General features: G+C 42.6%; 1 protein-coding gene across 2 annotated transcripts in view; it reads left to right on the top strand.

Annotated features, from left to right (window-relative positions):
* SPCS2 (signal peptidase complex subunit 2) overlaps positions 1 to 14,783 on the top strand; it is a 278,999-nt gene that overhangs the window by 134,842 nt on the left and 129,374 nt on the right. For both annotated transcript variants that reach the window (XM_044072674.1, XM_044072673.1), the window contains exon 3: positions 10,543 to 10,703. In XM_044072674.1, the coding sequence (XP_043928609.1) occupies positions 10,543 to 10,703 (161 nt within the window). The remainder of the gene's footprint in view (positions 1 to 10,542; positions 10,704 to 14,783) is intronic.

The raw sequence follows: 14,783 nt of genomic DNA, 5'->3' as shown, positions 1-14,783 counted from the left end.
CCTAGGCTCGGACCCTCTGGTACCTGATCTCTCTTCTATTTTGCTTTACCTTTCGGATCTTTTGTCTAAAGGACTTTCCTTTTCTTCCATTAAGATTCATGCTTCTGCTATTTCTGCTCATTTCAATTCTGATCCTCCTGTTTTTTCTCATCCTTTGGTGAGACAATTTTTGAGAGGGGCTAAGAATTTTCGGCCTCCCAGGACCCCTCCTGTTCCTGCTTGGGATCTTAATTATGTTTTAGAAAAACTTAATTTGCCTCCTTTTGAGCCTGCTGCATCTTCAGATATTAAGTTTTTATCTTGGAAGACAGTTCTTTTTTTAGCATTGACTTCTGCCAGAAGGGTCTCAGAGTTGCATGCTCTCATGGCTGTGGAACCATACCTTATTTTCCACCAGGACAGAGTATCCTTGAGGACCAATCCTACTTTCATGCCTAAGGTGATTTCGAAAGTGGCTTTAAATCAGACAATTCACCTTCCTACTTTCTTTCCTAATCCTCAAAATAAAGGGGAAAGGATTTTGCATTCATTGGATGTGCACAGACAGTTACGATTTTACCTGGACAAGACTAAAGAGTTCAGAAAATCTAATCAATTGTTTCTTTTGCCTCCAGTTCTCTTGGAAAACCTATTTCAAAACAAACTATTTCCAAATGGATTGCTTATGGAATCAGATTTTGTTACACTCATCATGGGAAACAGTTTCCAGGTACTGTGAGAAGTCATTCTACTAGAGCAGCTGCCACTTCTGCAGCTTTCCTCAGAGGAGTTCCTACCAAGGATATCTTGGAAGCTGCCACGTGGAGTTCTGTGCATACTTTTTCCAAGCACTACAATCTCCCGCTGTATTCTAAGACCAGGGCAGGCTTTGCCTCTGCTGTTTTGCAGGGTCTTCTTGCTGCCCCTTCTTCTGTCTAAGCCTCCTCCCCTTTTTTTCACTGCTTTGGGATTCCACCCTACAGTTATGACTGCAACAGTGAAACACGAAGAACATAGTACAGTTGTGTACACCTACCATAAATGTAGATGTTCGAGTGTCTTCACTGTTGCAGTCGGTGTTCCCCTCCTATCCCCTCTTTTTCTCTTATTTGTGGTGTATTTTTGTTTCCTTGTTGGATTCATTTTTGATTTATTGGGACTTCTGACATCTAGGGCAAGAAAGGCTGGAGAAGATGGCGTCGGCTGAGGGCTATGTACCAGAGCGTACTGACGTCAGGGTACTAGCTTGAACAGCCGACGCCGGACCCAGATTTTGGGATTCTGGCCGACCTCGGGCTGCCTGCCGGCAGGAGCACCCTACAGTTATGACTGCAACAGTGAAGACACTCTAACATCTACATTTATGGTAGGTGTACACAACTGTACTTTCTGCAACAGGGCTGTCCATTCTATGCCTTTTAATGTCACCCATATGTTCCATAACTCTTTTCTTCACAGCCCTTCTAGTCTGTCCAATGGACCATTTTACTAAGGGACATCTCCACATCCTAATAGATAGATAAACAGCCCTCCCTACCTTTCCTACCCTGATGTTCTTCGAGTTTCACTGTTGCAGTCTTCACATTTGGGTTATCTGCCTGAAGGTAGCCCTCAGTCTGCCTGAATACCAGAGTCTTGGGCTTTCTGCGTCGGATGCTGTTGCTTCTTCCATGACGTCAGAACGTCATGGGTATAAAACATGCAGCTGAAGCCATTACATCAGTCTTTCTTGCCATGCAGTGTCCAAAGCAGAAGCAGTTCACAAGTGCCGGTCGGCCACCTCCTGAAATTTTTGTTTTTAGAGTTTCAGACCCGAAGTCTTCTAAAAGATAAGTACCCCATTGGGGATCCTTTTTTCTTGCTCTAACAGATGTCAGAAAAGTTAATTGTCTTGCCTGTGGAAAGCAAATATGAGATTTTCATTCTTACTGCGTCATCTGTTTAGGCCCAGACCATGATGTTCCTCGCTGTCAGTTTGGTGCCTTGTTCAACACCCAAACTATTCATCATCTGGCTATTTTTGTCACTAAATTCTTTCGCTCTCTTTCTCCGTATTCTGAAATGGCTTCAATAAGCCATCCGACTGCAAATCTTCCAAAAAAACGTAAGGATAAAGACAGAGACCGACTGCATAGGTCGGTACTCAGTGAGGTGCCTTTGCAGCCCCTGATACCCACTTCTACAGATTCACAGGCCTCTGCTGAGACCCTTTCAGAGACCGGTATGCCGCGAGTTGCTTCTTCGACTATGGAATCTGCGGATGTGTCTTCCTTGGATGGGTCCGGAGTTGCTGTGCAGGCACAGGCTTCTGAGGGTGTATTCCAACCTTCTGATCATATTAAACCGACATCTTCGTTTTTGATTAAAACTACCGAGTTTCTCAGGCCCAGAGTTTGCACTTCGCCTAGAAAACTGGCGACCAAAGCGCATGCTCAAGCTCCCATGCCACGGAAACAAATGTTTAGAATGGCTGAAGACCTTATAACTTTAATTTGGGGAAGCCAGCCTTTCCCCTCTGTAAGACAAAGGATTGATTTTTCTTCTGATTCTGCAGACCGTGAGCCTGATGATGGGCTCTGATCCCTCTGATTACCAGGACGTTCCCTTATCTACCTATGAGGACTCAGATGCAGAGGATTCCATCCCCTCTGCCTCCCCTCCAGAGGACTTTTCTTTTGGTGAAACCTTGCATAGCTTGAGACCATTTCCGCTGGGAATGCCAGGACTACCCACAGTCCAAAAAGAGAGACTGAGAATTTTTAGACTTGCCTTAGCACAGGCCTCTAGCTGTATCCCCTGTTCTGGAGATTGTAGATGATGTCTTCTTGGAATCCAGCCTTACCCCTGATACCCTGCCTCCAGCGGCCAGGAAACCTGACAGAGTACCTGACTCCCACACGTTTCTCTCTAAGAATCCTACTGCGGATCCAGAGACCATTTCCCAGGGACCTAAAGCCATTAAGGCTACAATAGCCAAAAGCCCTACCCCTTCTGACAGGGACTCTAGGGCTTTCGACAGATGGGGTAAGAAGATATACACCTCTGCTACTCTTGCCATCAGGGCTTTAAATTGCCAGTTTCATATGTTAAAGTATCAGCAACATATTATGGAGCTAATTAAACAGAAAATGATGTTGATTCCTGATTGTGCAGAACATAAAGATTTACAAGAGTTAATGCATTCTGCTAACCAAGTTGGAAAACGTACTTTGCAATGTGGTTTTGATGCCTTGGAATCATCTTGCAGGGCTGCTGTCACTGGGTCTTTTCTTAGAAGGCATGCTTGGCTTAAGGAACATATCTTGCCAGACTGTCAAAGAAAAATTACTAGATGCACCACTAAATCAAGAAAGCCCGTTTGGCAATAACGCTGGAGAAGTCCTCAAAAAGGTGGAGGAAAAAGCTAAATCTATGCAAACTGTTAAGTATTTCCTACAGGTACAGCCACCTAGGTTCAGTAGGCATTGGCCTTCAAAAACTGGTCCTTTCCAGTCCCTCCCAGACCTTCTCTGCCCTAACCCAGGGGCAGCATACCACCACAATTACAGTCTCAGGGTATGCACAGATCTAAACAATGGAGTGCTCCCACCTCTAAAACAGGAATAGTAAGCCAACATCCTATGGTAAAATCTCACAATGACTTATCCTTAATTCTTCCAAGCCTTGCCGTAGTGCTTGCGCCCTTAAGAGGAAAACTTGCCCTACATGCAAAAAACTGGGAGTACATCACCCAGGACAGATAAGTCTTGAACATTGTATCCCAGGGATACAGATTCTACTTCCACTCACTGCCAACCCCAAGTGGATGGGCCAGACCTCCCCCCAAACCAGTGGGCGGAGGCCCAAAAAGCAAGTATTTTCTCTTCTCAGTATCGAGGCTATTCAACCTGTCCTGGCAGAGCATAGGGAACTAGGTTTTTAATCCAGACCGTTTCTGGTGCCCCTATCCTGGATCTCTCTATTCTCAACACCTTCCTGGTGGTTCCAAGGTTCAAGATGCTTACTCTCCACCAGCTGCTTCAAGATGCTTACTCTCCAACAGCTGCTTCCTATGCTAGCCAAGGACTTTTGGCTAGCCACCCTAGACTTAAAAGGAAGCTTATCTGCACATCCCCATATGGGAATCTTGCAGGAAATACCTACATTACAGAGCAGGCACTGTACATCATCAGTTCTCTGCACTTCCCTTTTGACTTATCTACTGCGCCCATGGTATTCACAAAATGCTTAGCTCCAGCCATTGCATATTGCAGGCAGAGAAAATTTCAAATTTACACATACTTGCACAATTGCCTGATTCGGGCGGACAGTCAGGAATTGCTACTCCAGCACCTGACATTTGTAAAGAGACTTCTAACTTCATTGGGGTACACCATCAACAAAAAGAAATCCTATCAGGTACCCAGCCAACAGATGGTATTCCTGGGAGCAAGCTTGAACACAACTTCCCAGATGGCATTCCTCACTTCAGAAAAACAAATGCATTTGACAAACTACTTTGATCTACTGGCCACCAAAACCTAACTATCTGCAAGAAAAATACTGCAAGCCATAGTGTTCATGGCCTCTTGCATTTTACTAATTACATATGCAAGACTGCATATGAGGAAACATTAATGGTACTTGAAGTCTCTGGTGTCAACTTTCTCAGGATCTGGAAACAATGGTTCCTATCATTCCTCGCCTAAGGGCAAAGTTTCTTTGGTAGGCAGAGGCCTGCTCCCACAACAAAGGACTCCCTTTCACTCTACCCCCTGCTGCCTAAACCCTAAAAACAGACGCATCAGACTACGCATGGGGGGCTCACATGGCAGGACAAGGTATTCAAGGCAAATGGAGCCCAAAGCAAATGCACCTGCATATCAATCGGAAAGAAATGTTAGCTGTGCAAAGTACTCTGACGGCCTTCAAACGCCTAGTTCTTCCAGGGCAACTATTGATAAAGACAGACAACACCACAGTTATGTGGTACGTAATCAAGCAGGGGGGAACCCATTCCTACCCACTCTGCAGGTTAGCCATGGCTCTGTGGGACACAGCATCGAGCAACCTAGTGCACATGCAAGCTCAATTCCTGCCAAGCAAACTAAATTCACTGACAGATGAGCAGAAATCTAATGGACATGCACAAGTGGAAACTGGAACCCAAATCATTCAAGCTGCTGATCCATAGGTGGGGGGCACCAGAGGTGGACCTCTTTGCTTCCCCTTAGAACTTTCAATTGAGCAAATATTGCACCAGAACTCCCCACAGCCAAGCATGGAAAGTGGATGGCTCTGTCCTTTATATGGGAAAACCCCTCGATCTATGCCTTTTCCCCCCTCTGCCCCTCCTCTCGAAGGTTCCACTAAAGATCAAACAGGACAGTCCTGATTGCACCAGACTGACCACGCCAGCACTAGTACCCACCTTAACGCAGTCTGACAGCACTGCCACCTTGGCACCTGCCTCAGACCCCCTCCCTGCTGTCCCAGCAGGAGCGCCAGATTTTTCATCCTCCGTTACAAACCCTGAACCTAGCAGCCTGCTTCATCCCCTGAACCCTCAGTAAACAGGTGCTGGATGCCATCCTGGAGGCAAAAAGGCCCACTACTAGAAAATCCTATTCAGAAAAGTGGAAAAAAGATACTGTTCTTGGAGCCAGTCTCAAGGAACGGACACAAAGATGACCAGCTTGCCTCGTATACTAGATTACTTAACAGAAATGTTCCACAAAGGCCTATCCTTCTCTTCAGTTAAGATTCATGCCTCTGCCATCTTGGCTCATTATAATACTGAGCCACCCCTCTTCTCTCATCTGCTGGTCAAACAGTTCTTGAGAGGAGCAAAAAATGTTAATACCCCCCAGGAGCGCTCCCACTCCAGCCTGGGACCTTAACTTTGTATTGGAAAAACTCACGCTTCCACCCTTTGAACCTGCTGCTTCAGCAGAGTTAAAATTCCTCTCCTGGAAAACAGCTTTATTTCTAGCCATCACTTCAGCAAGAAGAGTGTCTGAATTGCAGGCTCTTATGGCCATAGAACCCTTCATTATCTTCCATGCGGACAGGGTTCTCTCAGGACTAACCCGTCATTTATGCCAAAGGTGGTATCTAGTGTGGCTTTAAACCAATCCATTAATTTGCCAACCTTTTTCCCTAATCCTCAGAATGTAGGGGAAAGGATCCTGCACTTCCTGGATGTGGACAGGCAGTTGATGTTCTATCTGGGCAGGACTAAACCTTTCTGAAAATCTGACCAGCTGCTAGTCAGTTTTGCTGCAGGGGCAAAGGACAAAACATTTCTACATGGATAGCACACTACATCCATTTCTGCTGCAAACATGGGAAACCTGCCCCACAGGGGATCAGAACACATTCAACTAGGGCTATGTCCGCCTCTACAGCATTTCTCAGGGGAGTTCCTGCCAGGGACATCCTGGAAGCTGCAACCTGGAGCTCTGTACAAACCTTCACCAAGCATTATCACTTACCTATCTTTTCTAAATCCAGAGCTGCATTTACTACAGCAGTCTTATGGGGCTTGCTTGCCAGCCCTAATGCTTCTTGACTGCCTCCACCCATCCTCTGCTTGTGATGACTGCAACAGTGAGACACAAAGAACATAGTACAGTTGTGTACACACTTTCCATAAATGTAGATGTTAGTGTATTCACTGTTGCAGTCCTGGTTACCCTCCCTCCAGCCCCCTGACTTCTCTTTACTTCTACCTGTCCGTTTTGTTTGGCATACCTTATATCATTGGTATTTGTTTTCTGCTGGGAGTGTTCACACCATGTAATTGCTTCCTATTTAGGGGGCTCCTGACATCTGGGGCAAGAAAAACTGATGTAATGGCGTCTGCTGCATGTTTTATACCCATGATGTCCTGACGTCATGGAAGACGCGACAGCATCGGACACAGAAATCCTAAGACTCTGGTATTCAGGCCGACTGAGGGCTACCTGCAGGCAGATAACCCAAATGTGATGACTGCAACAGTACTTTCTTTGGCCCATTTACCTATAGATAACAATTGCCTGAGGTTTTCAAACGTACTATAGGAAAAATGAACTCTTGTCAAGGAAGATGTCCTTCAATCTCTCATCATTGACTATTTATTATAGGCCAAAATCTCTGGATTAACCCTTTAAGAATTTCTGAAAAAGGAGAATATTTGTTCACAAAGAATAATATATCTGTATCTTCTTCCTTATTCCATTTGTTACTCTCCCCATCTCCATAGGTTGCTTCTCTCCATCTCTTACTGTGTGTCAATCCCAATTTCATTAACACCTTGTTTTCAGCCCTATTTAATACTTCAGGGTTATAACCTCTGCTTAATAGCTTGTTCCTAACCTTCCCAAATTCATAACCCAGCCTGGCTCGATCAGACGTATTATTCGCTATCCTCAAATATTCACCATATGGTAGTGAGGATAACAAATGTGGAGCATGCATACTGTTCGCTCTAAGAAAAGTGTTTACGACAGTAGCCTTGGTGTAAGCCGGCAATCGATGTTGCCTTCCTTACCCACACAGAATTCCAAATCTAAATATTGTATCTTCTTGCTGGTATTGTATGTGAACTGTAGTCCAAACCTGTTATGCAACTCCTGTATGAAATCTTGAAATTCATGCATATCACCCTTACAAATGAATACGAGTTCATCTATGTAGCTCTTAAACAGCACAACTTTCTGCTTGTAAAATACTGTGTTGCATACGTAGTTCATTTCAAAATAATTCCTAAACAGGATAGCATATGCGGGAGCATACGAAACTCTTAAGAATTACTAAATATAGGCTTCCTATATATTCTAGACTTAAAGCTTTTACCAGTATTAATAATTGTAATACCCAAGTAATTGTTTTCTGTATTATAACCATAAATTAATTTTAAAAAGTCTGATTAACTGTTTATGTACATTATAAAATTGTTGATTTCTTGCTCAGACCCTTTTCACAAAGTATGTCATCAAGGAATCTAATGTATAATTTTATGTACTTTTTAAAAATACTTTAAAACAATTTTTTTTCTCCCATTCCAGTAATACCAAATTTGCATATATGGGAGCACTGTTGGGCAACTTGCACAACTGTAATTTTTGTCATTGATATATGGTTTGGAGTTACAGAAATATTCTTTTCATTGACTGTAACAGTAGTAGTTTTTATTTTTATCAAATACCATTTTGTTTTATTAATCTGTAATATAAAATCAATATCTACATGCAGACCTGATATTAACACCAGTGTGCAGCCTACTGTTTATGAAAGAGAACATTTATATTTCACATTTGTTATAAACTCACATCATTGATCAGATATTGCAGATGTTATAGTTTTTCATAGTTTCATAGGTTGGTACTAGGCTTTCGGCCCTGGGACCTATACAAGCCTAGCCATAACAATTCCCTGGCTATTTCTTCCCACACTATTTACTTCCCTGGACCCCTGTCTAGCAGGGCGACTATCATGATCCCCGGGGTGAATTTCCTGTCTCCCATCCAATCGTCAAGGTTCCTTTTGAAGAGGGTCAGAGGCGCTCTGCTTGACATGTATGGGCAGTCTATTCCAGAGTCTGGGGAGTCTCTCGGTCAGGAGCCTGTCCCTCCAGCATGTTTTGTTCATTGTGATGACCAGATATAGATCCCTGGAGTGTGTGGCACTGAGGGATTGGGATTTCTTAGTGTAGCATGTCCAACAGCTCTGGGCTCATTAGAAGACTTTGGAGAAAAACTTCCAGGAAGCAAGTGGTTTCTTAGCTTTAGAAGACCACTGGAAGCGATGGGTTAAACTACCCTGATAGATTTCAAAAAAGCACTTTGTCTCTATTTTGTATCATATAATCTGGTGAGGGATGACCTTTTTCTTTTCAGATTATCATGCATTGAAAGATACTGCTGTTTTTAACCTCCTCCACCTTCTTAAAATTAATACTCTTGCAAATACCTGTTATACAGGCATTGGTCTCAGCCTACGATTTGATGCCTGTTGGCAAGATCGGTTCTTGGGCAGTGCACCCACATCTTTGGAATAGACTTCCTTTACAGACACCAGTCAGAACAACTCCTTAACTGTCTTAAGCAGCAGTCTAGGTGATTAGATGAGAAACATAAGTTTATGCCAGACTCTGCACGATTTGGGAGTATACTTGTGTTACTGCTCTGTTAAGTTGGCTGAAGCTTCTTGGCTCTCTGGCCATAAGCTTAAGAATAATCTATGAATTCAATAATTCAGGTCCTGAACTGTTTGGCACATCAGAGTTTATTTGGCACATCAAAATTTCTTTGAGAAATGGATCAAGGTCTAGGGTGCTACCTCTTAATGCAATTCTCCCTTCCAGTATGTAGGGTGCATCATTTAATTATTCATTTTGTGCCTCTAGACATTTAAACATGAAAACGAAATCATTGCAGACTATGGCCTTTCAAATGGTATACCTATTTTTGCTCATTTCTTTTTTGCTCCTTTTTATCAGCAAATGGCCATCATGATATCTACGGCTTTAGGCTTCATTCTGTTACGTGATTAGTAGCTGGCTTTAGTGTAAATTGGTCAGTTTGCTTTTCTGTCTTTTGCATATTACTGTTTCTTTTGCAGAAGAGGCAGCAAAATGATCAGACCTTTGTTGCCAAAAGAATGAGTAGTTGCATGGAGCTGTTGCGTCCCATTTAGTTGCAGCTGTTTGTCATATAACGTTTCACATAGCTGCTAATACTTTTTTCTTTATCAAGATGCGTGGCTGTTTTTGTGAAGTGTTGAAAAGCACTTTGCAAAATATTTTGTGTACTTTTAAAATATTCCATTATCAGTCTCATTCAGTTTACTTTATTTTTTTGTTTTAATTTAAGTGGACTAGAACTCTGATCCACGTGGATCGTTTTCAGGTTGAAAGAGAGGTTGCAAAAATGTAAACATGCCATGGATAATGCTATCCAACGAGTAACTGGAGAATGTGTTTCCATAATTGAACAACAAACAGTGTTTACAGATGGTGTCATATGAAATGGGTAAACATTTGAGCTATGTACATTAAGAGATAATGCGGAGATGGAGACAAGGATGAGAAGGATTAATGCAGAAAGAGAGATGGAAGGAGGGTAGATTATGGCATCTTAGAACTGGTATAGATAAGGAGATGAGGATGAAGTGCTGCTGCAAAATCATTTTCTTTGAGTTTTGTTGTATTTGACTTCACGATATAACAAATTTTATAGCGATTTGGCCTTTGTATAGTGAGCCATAGTAAATTGAAGTGTAGAGAATAAAATAATTCCAGTGACTAAATGGGTAATGTAAATAAAACAAGTAAGGCTATGTTGTTTTCAGTAAGTAGCAGTTTGCCATGTGATGGGAGACAGCAGTAATGAGGCCAGCCTACTTATGTGTACTTGTGTTGTGGTTTACTTATGTTTGCCACCATTTTCTTAATATTAGCTCATGTATGATGTGGTTCCGTATTGTCAGGTGAGTTGCAGTATATGATCTTATTTAAAAACTGTTACTTTGCTGGTATTTGGTTTTGTTTTAGCTTAAAGCTTTTATCATGAAAACATCCTTTCTTTTTCCTTTTGTTAGGTTCTTTTGGAGAAGTACAATTACACAGAAAACTTTGGTTTAATCGATGGACGACTCTTAATTTGCACAGTTTCCTGTTTGTTTGCCATTGTTGCTTTGGTTTGGGACTACATCCATCCTTTTCCAGAATCAAAGCCCGTCCTTGCCTTCTGTGTCATATCATATCCTTCAATTTTTGTCAAAATTAGCTGAAAGTAGACACACGAGTAGACTACTTTCCAGATAAAGTTAACCTGAGTTCTGCTCAAAAATGTATTTTTCTCTATGTAAATACCTTTCAGAAAAATTACAATGATTTTATTACTTCTGCAGATCTAGGCATGTTGTTATACAGGCAGAAGCAGTGTAATAAATGCACTTTATCAGAAATGCATCATCTTAACATTGAGGACCCTTTCATACAGATCATCTCAACCATGGAACCATCAATCAAAATTCGGTAATTTTTTTGAACTTTCACTGCTGTAGGATAGAGGCACATCACACAGAGAGACATTATGACATCATGTCATTAATTTTAAGCAGTTCTCCCTCATCACCTTTCAGTTCTGTTTTGCCATTCTTACAATTTAGATCACAAGCCTTGCTGTTGTAGAAAAAAGTTCTGCATTCACATGTCCTTTTTTGTTTACGCTTTGGCAGAAATTTTGAGTTCAAGAAAACTTTTGAAGTGCAGTTTCCCACAATGTCTGTGGAATGGTTAATGTTTGATGAGCAGGCAAGGTTTTCAGTGGTGATTCTGCTTGTAGGATTGATAAAAGCAGTTGCCTCCTAAATGTAAGATGGGTCCATGGTCTCTCTCTATTCCCAGAGGTGGGATCATCCTCTGCTGACAGAAGTTTGGCTGTGCCCTAGTCTTTCATTTCCAAAGGGAATTTTGAGGCGTGAAAGGGGTTCACTCACACTATTCCCCCATGGGGTAAATGCTGAGGTGTTCATACCTTTCCCTCGCCTAATTATTGTGGTTCTTTCTTTATTCATCCTGATCAGGAAGGAATGTCCCCTTCACTCATTTGAACATAGTGGGACATGTTGGAGTAAAGGCTTCTCCTAGGGCCTTCTCCTCGCATCATCTGGACTGGTTAGCTGGGAACAAGCTGAAGTTGCGTGGTGAGCATGTTCCAGGATCTTCTGCTTACGTGTGAGAGATCAGTTGCCTGTTAAGTTCTGATAGAACATGGATTCATGTGTGTAAGATATTTACTCTTGGAGATTTCTGTATTATACCAGTACTTGTCTTGGGCCTTTCCCTGGTGTAATTGTTGAAGTACAATTCCTGCCCCGTGCAGATAATGGTCTCTCTCTCAGTCCAGATCCCAAGAGTCATATGCCTTTAGGCTTCCTTTCTGGTTTATATATGGGGGGGGTTTCATTCTTAGACTAAGAAAGCTTCAGAATCTAGGGTTTCATTTGGTTCTTTATGGCAGTGTCTCCTTTGAGGTGGTTATGAGATGTGTTGGGGGAACATCCTGTCCCAAGTGCCATCGTTTTCTATACAGTGGCCTTGTGTAGCTGGCAAATGGGATACCTTAAGCGGAGAACAAGGCTGTGAGGAAAGGAAAAACACTCCAGAAGATGATCATCTTTCATGCTACAGTTCCACCTTTTTCCAGATTTTAAATCAACAGGCAACTCTGTGATATAAGTGGATCAACATAATAACTGCATCTGTGTTAATGAAAAGCAAAACAGTTAACGAAAGCTAGGGATATTGTTTAGACTAAATATCTCAGACAAAAAAAAATGACAATTGCCAACCTCTAAGAAATCTGACCCCAAAAAAAAGGCTCCTTTACATGAAAAGAACTGTAGCACCAACATTATACTCCAGTAGTCCCAATCTCCTAAAGTTAGGTACCATGGCCACCTCAAACCCTCTTCCCAAGGAAAATGATGCCACCATAATTTGCAGGTTCAGTGAGCCCTTTTATAAGCTATTGCCTCTCACATCATTGAGAAGAATGTAAATTTGTATCACCTCTCACCTGCAACTGCAGTATTAATCAGGCTAATGATTTCTCATTTGAATCGGGCCTAGTTACTACAGCAAAGAAGTACATTCAATGAACTGAAACCCATTTCATCAACAGCACACTGTGTTCATGCATATCTCAAATTAAGAGCAGATGGATGAAGCAACACAGTCTCATTCCTTATAAGAATTTACTGTTGCAGCAATGTGGAAAACTTGTCGCATTATACCAGTACATAAAGGTGGATGTTCATGTTACACTGCTGCAGTCATCACTGTTGGGTTATCCTGCTGTCAGGCGGTCCCGCAGTCTGCCCGAGTTCCAAAGTCTTGGTCTGGCATCGGTTGCTGTCGCTTCTTCCCTTCGGTACAAACCAAAAAGGAACCTTTTGATCAAAGGATCAACGCCTCGCAGAGTCACAGAAATCCAGTAACTTATGCGGATACACCTTATACTCAGTAAGTATCCTTTTACCACTGTAGAAATACTCAAAACTACATCTAAATATGACAATCTCCAGGACATTCCAGGCTCTGATGTGAGAAAACTTTCAATGTTCTACATGGCTGACAGATGGAAGCATAGAAAAAGATGATCTCTTTCTCCTGGTGCAAACCCCAGTGTCGGGTGGGTGGGCATCTGAATTCATTAGGGTTCCAGTAAACCATGTAGTCTTTTGTCTAGGAACCTCTTGCCCCTTCTTTCTTTCAACATCTGGCAGAGAGAGAGAGCATTGATGAAAATTGTCCCCTCCACCCCAGAAGGGCTCCTAGCCTTGCTGCAGATACCTTTTGGTGAGTGTTTCAGTTACTCTAGTCACTACTACTCCTTTTAATAGAAGTTCTTTAAGGAAAATGAGGGTGTAGACTGGTGTGTCAACACCTTGGGCAAGATGATCTTGCTTCTGGTATGGTATTTGGGTTTTTAGTCACAATGGCAAGTAAATAAGATCAGACACTATAGCTATACAACTTGTGTAGGTTAGCTGTATATTTTTATTAAAAATTTACCACATTATACACAGCTTCTTTTTACTAGGTCATTAGCAGTTAAAGCTGTATATTTTGTGTGTTGCTTTGAGTGAGGGTGCTTCATTTCAATAATTCTTCTGGTGAATGGTCTGTGGCCAGTTGACCAAGCCACTTTATCCTCCCTTTTTGTAATCCCCAGTAGACCTGCCTGGTGGTTCCAGTACATTTACCCTTTTAGCCCATTCATTCAACATTGGCAGGAGTCCAGCCTCCTGTTTGTTCTTGTCTCTGGTCCCTCATTAGCACATTTGTTCCTCCCTTTCCCTAGCAGCCTCTCCACCTGTGTGTGGCAGAGCTTCAGGGTTTACATCCTCTGGTGGCATGCTGCTGTGTGTATGTGTGAATAGAAATCTTTTGCTCATAGGTTCATGTTTTCTGAGTGCAACACCTAATGTTCCTAGATGTCATTAAAATGACACCCCAGGATCACCACCCTCCCTCTTGCTGGGTGAGCCAGCAGTGGCTAATGACTCATATCCTCCCCTTCCAGCTCCTAAAGGTGCCTGGGTAGCTAGTCTAACTTGGGTCGCTTGCTTTGTTTAGTCATGACTTTATCTATATGTGCCATGGAGATGGCTTCTCCAGCTTTTTGAGGAAGAGAAACTGTATGGCGGCGTCTGGTCTCAGTTTATTGCTTGGGTCAGGTCGTTCTGGAATTGTCTTATTCAGGCTTGAATCAGTTGTAGCTAATGTGGAGTTATGACCCTTATTAAGGGGTCTTTGCTCTTTTGCTGTTGGCTTTTCCACACCTCATGCTTATTCAGTAATGTAATTCATAGGCTGGGGTGGGGGCTGGGACTGTGTTCATCTGTCTTGGGAGGTTTGGGGCCCTCAAGGGCTGGCCATGGTTGTTCCTTCCCTGTGATTCGTGAGCTTTGTTCCTATTTGTTCGTGGCTGTGACCCTTGTTTGCAGTATCGTCAGATTTTTCCTGGGTTCCAGTAGGAAGGGCTAAGGAGATTCTGACTTGAGTGTTCAGTATTCTGGAACCACTTTTCCATGGGAATAATTGGTGCTTAGTACCTACTCACTAAACAGGTTTTGCACATTCATGGTGCTGGGTATGTGCTGTTAAACTTTTTTTGACTACACTCATTGGGGGTTGGAAGACAGGTTCTGCCCTTTGTCCCAAGTTGTGAGGGAGGGTAAGAGGGTGACATTGTTAGGCTGGCAGCCCTGCTTAGAGGGCTGCCTTTTTGTTCACTTTATAATCCCTCACTTCTGTTGTCTTTAGCATC

This window comes from Protopterus annectens, chromosome 5.part0, assembly GCF_019279795.1.
Source record: "Protopterus annectens isolate FY-2018-M chromosome 5.part0, PAN1.0, whole genome shotgun sequence".
Taxonomy (NCBI): domain Eukaryota; kingdom Metazoa; phylum Chordata; order Ceratodontiformes; family Protopteridae; genus Protopterus; species Protopterus annectens.
This window is presented reverse-complemented; position numbering and strand designations above follow the sequence as displayed.